Source organism: Dendroctonus ponderosae, unplaced genomic scaffold, assembly GCF_020466585.1.
Source record: "Dendroctonus ponderosae isolate FM_Combo_2020 unplaced genomic scaffold, Dpon_F_20191213v2 Dpon_F_20191213_1, whole genome shotgun sequence".
NCBI lineage: Eukaryota > Metazoa > Arthropoda > Insecta > Coleoptera > Curculionidae > Dendroctonus > Dendroctonus ponderosae.
In genome coordinates, this window is record NW_026017110.1 from 125,395 (window position 1) to 128,786 (window position 3,392).

The following is a 3,392-nucleotide window of genomic DNA, read 5'->3' on the forward strand; positions in this document are numbered from 1 at the left end:
TTGAAGTCTCGGCCTTTATCTGTTCTGCGGTTTGACCAAAAAATTGCAAGAAATTGTGTGATCAATGTAAATGTTTGTTTTTAGTTTGACCAAAGATAAAATGCAAAGACCGAAGTACACCAAACTGAAGAACCACGCTTTCATTAAGCGATATCAATTGGCAGAGGTAAATGTGGGAGACTGGTACGTAAGAGCTCTGCAGCGAGTTGGCGATAGGGCGACCTCGAGGTACGTTGCATGGTTAGTGTCAATTTTGTGTTTACCTTACTTACCCGTTCTAATCAGTTTTATTATCACTTGCAACTTGTCTAATTTAGTACCTTCTTGCGTTGAATTTAGTTTTCGCACAGTCAACGAACCGGGTGAAGTACAGCAGTGTTTGTTTCTAATTCTGGAGAGCTTGAACTGTTGTAAAACTCGAATGTGCTGTACTTATCTCTGTGTTCATTAACTGTACAAGTAGCGTTTTGATTATTTAGGAGTGATGACGATTACGGTCCGTCAATCGGAGAAAATGCTGTACCCGCAGTGCATTAGATTGCATTTTGTTGTGCTCATCCCTACCTTCTTCTCACCAGTAGGTTTGTATGCATTTTTGTGGTTTAGTTTTGCGAAGGAAATTCAATGTTGATGGTTTGCTTGCTGCCTTGGCAGTTGTCACCAAAAAATCGGTACAACATTGAAATTCATTCAAATGTTTTAATGGAAATTGCCAGTATCAGCATGGGTGTTTCTTTTGGGCAGACTTGTTCAATTTTTTTTTTGGTGGATTAGCTGATTGCATTTGTGCTTATTGTCTAATCGTTTATCCGGCATTCATTATCTATACATTTCTGTTTTTAGCTACAGCATTAAAAAAATGTATTTAAAAGAAGTTTTTCCACTCAATCAGAATTTGCATCTCTTAAGTCCAGTAAAATATATTTGAAATATTCACCTGCTATTGATGTTGTTTTCAATGTAAGGAATAAAATCAGGCCCAAATATAATTGTTACATTTCACCCTAAGCACCACGAACTAGTCTGCTTGTGTTTGAAGTTGTTTCCTCCTCTAACCACATTAATATATTAATAAATAAAAACTAAATCACATATCGTTGTCTACAACGCAAAGTACACATTTTAGTAATGTTAGCAATAGAGACATAAACATGTTTAATACGTAAAAGTCATGATGATCATAAAGTGTGATGGTAAATGTGTACTTACTTATTTGTCTGACAGACATCCAGTACGCCAGTTCTTTTCAATGCAACAAAAGCTCTCATCAACTCAACCATCAAGATCTGCAGTGAACGGAGGTCGATCACCAAAACCCGATAAATTTCTCAATCCACCCGACGTGAGGACTGGATCTACATTATCTGTCTTTAGTCAACAACCTGCATGTTTGAGTAGTGCCGAAGAGTCCCAGTCAGTTCGTCACTCTCGTTTGGACGCGTTCCAATCCGTTGTTCAAGCAAGGCCGGGTCATGCAAATAGGACGTTTTCTTCGCTTCAGGCGTATCAGAATCACGTAGCGTCTTTGCAGCAAAGAGACGAACACAGTGGAGGCAGAGGTTATCAAATTGGCTTGTGCTCGCCGATGCCGCAAAGAAAGTTTGGAGACGGCAGCTCTGCAGCTTTGGGACCTTCTTCGTTACCCGTAAGACATGTTATTATGTAGTTAATTAAATAACTTTCGTCTGTGTTATAAGAAACTGTTCGCTTTTCGAAATGATGCAGTCATAATACTGTAAGTAATAGTAGATATTAATAGTGATTAATATCTGTAGGAGACTCGGAGTTTGAGCGAAACAAGATGGAGATCACCTTTAGGGTCGCCTCTCCCTTTGCGAACCAATTTGCCCATCGAAGAACCACAATATATTAGCGGAAATACCAGTCCCATCATTTTACAGCGGTTCTATCACCAACAGAAGCAGCAACAACTGGTCAAAGAAGCGGAGGAAAGCGCGAAATCCGATCCGTGTAAGTAGCAAATGTTTACGGCTCAGAATAAATACTTTAATCTAGCAATTGTCATTGACTATTGTTCAGTACCATCAAGTGTACCAAGTTTCGAAAGAATCAGTTTCCGTTATATGTTGCCGATTTTTCATTTGTTTTTGTAGCCCATGAAAAATGAAGAAAGAAACAGAATATCTAGTGTTTATCAGTCCAGGTCAGATAGTGTTCAAGTGGAAACAGGTGTTCGCTTGCAAAGCAAAACTGCAAGATGCGTCTGCACTGTGTGATTTTGAGCATCTCCGAACTGAACCAGCAATACAAAGCCGATTTTTTGCTGAAATTACATCTTTCAAAGATTGCTGATTTATGATTCTTATCCGTCGGTAGACAGTGAGGAATCACTTGTATCTCCGCAAACTTGATTATTAAGTTTATTCTTTATTCTAGATATGCGATGCTTTAGTTTGGTTTGAATATGCTGTTCGTGAATGAGTGAGAGCATGCTTATGAGAAGTTGCGTATCATCGACGTATTTAGCTGCGATCGCATAGATATTTGACTTGTTATATGTCTCATGAAGAAAATTTCTTATTTGTGATAGGTCGAGAGAAAACTGATTTGGATGATGCTTTATAAACGTTTCAGCTGGGGCTAGTTGTGTAGCCAGTTCTTCCAAGGAAATTTCGTTCGGCAATTCCGTTTTCTGTTTTTTGCTAGTTTTTGGTGTGATTCGTATTTTGTCGTTCAGAGGCGTTTTTTCCTCAAGATCTTGAGGTGCTGAACTTGTAGTGGAGATTTACTTGCGGGCGTTTAAAAGGCCCAGCAGGAGGAGGCATTGACTCCTGATTTGACAAAATAGGTATGGTCTCCATCGGGATTGCTTTGTCGATTACCCCAGTGCTGGGGGCGGTACTATCAGTTGACAATAGATTTTGTGCCGAAAAATTTTCATTAGAAATCTCTTGATGTCTCTGTGAGATGACGTCAGGATGCTTGCAGAATTTGGCAAGATGACCTTCTTCCTTGCATGCAAAACACACCAATTTTTCGGCGGAGAGATAAATGTGATAATCTGTGTCTTCAAAATGGATTGAGAGAAAAGGAGGAATCTTGAGGGCATCTTCTGGATTGAGATGAAACTGTCGCCGGAAGCTGAGTATGTGGTTAAAACCTGGATCAGAATTTCCTGCTCTTATACAGGGTTATTCACGCTATACGGCACGGAAGTTTGTGGCTAAACCGTTTGATTTTTGAAAAGTATTATTTTATGAATTGTCCGACGCCTACTGAGTGCACATTTTAAAACTATTTTTGTACTGTGCAGGGTGTCCCAAACGCTCTAAAGGTATCAAAGTTGCATTTTTTTTAATGGAATGTCCTGCATATTATTGCATTTTTGGATTCGCTGAACAAAATAAGTGTCTGTTTTAATAAGGTTTATA

The 3,392-nt window shown here is 39.0% G+C and overlaps 2 protein-coding genes across 2 annotated transcripts in view; both read left to right on the forward strand.

Moving 5' to 3' along the window:
• The window catches only part of LOC109543105 (collagen alpha-1(V) chain), a gene marked incomplete in the record, with an annotated part of 59,842 nt that overhangs the window by 25,311 nt on the left and 31,139 nt on the right, over positions 1–3,392 (forward strand).
• LOC109543217 (dual specificity mitogen-activated protein kinase kinase 7) overlaps positions 1–3,392 on the forward strand; it is a gene marked incomplete at its 5' end in the record, with an annotated part of 7,352 nt that overhangs the window by 2,519 nt on the left and 1,441 nt on the right. The window contains 3 exon segments of the mRNA XM_019912806.2: positions 85–228; positions 1,225–1,645; positions 1,776–1,971. Coding sequence (XP_019768365.2) covers positions 85–228; positions 1,225–1,645; positions 1,776–1,971 — 761 coding nt within the window.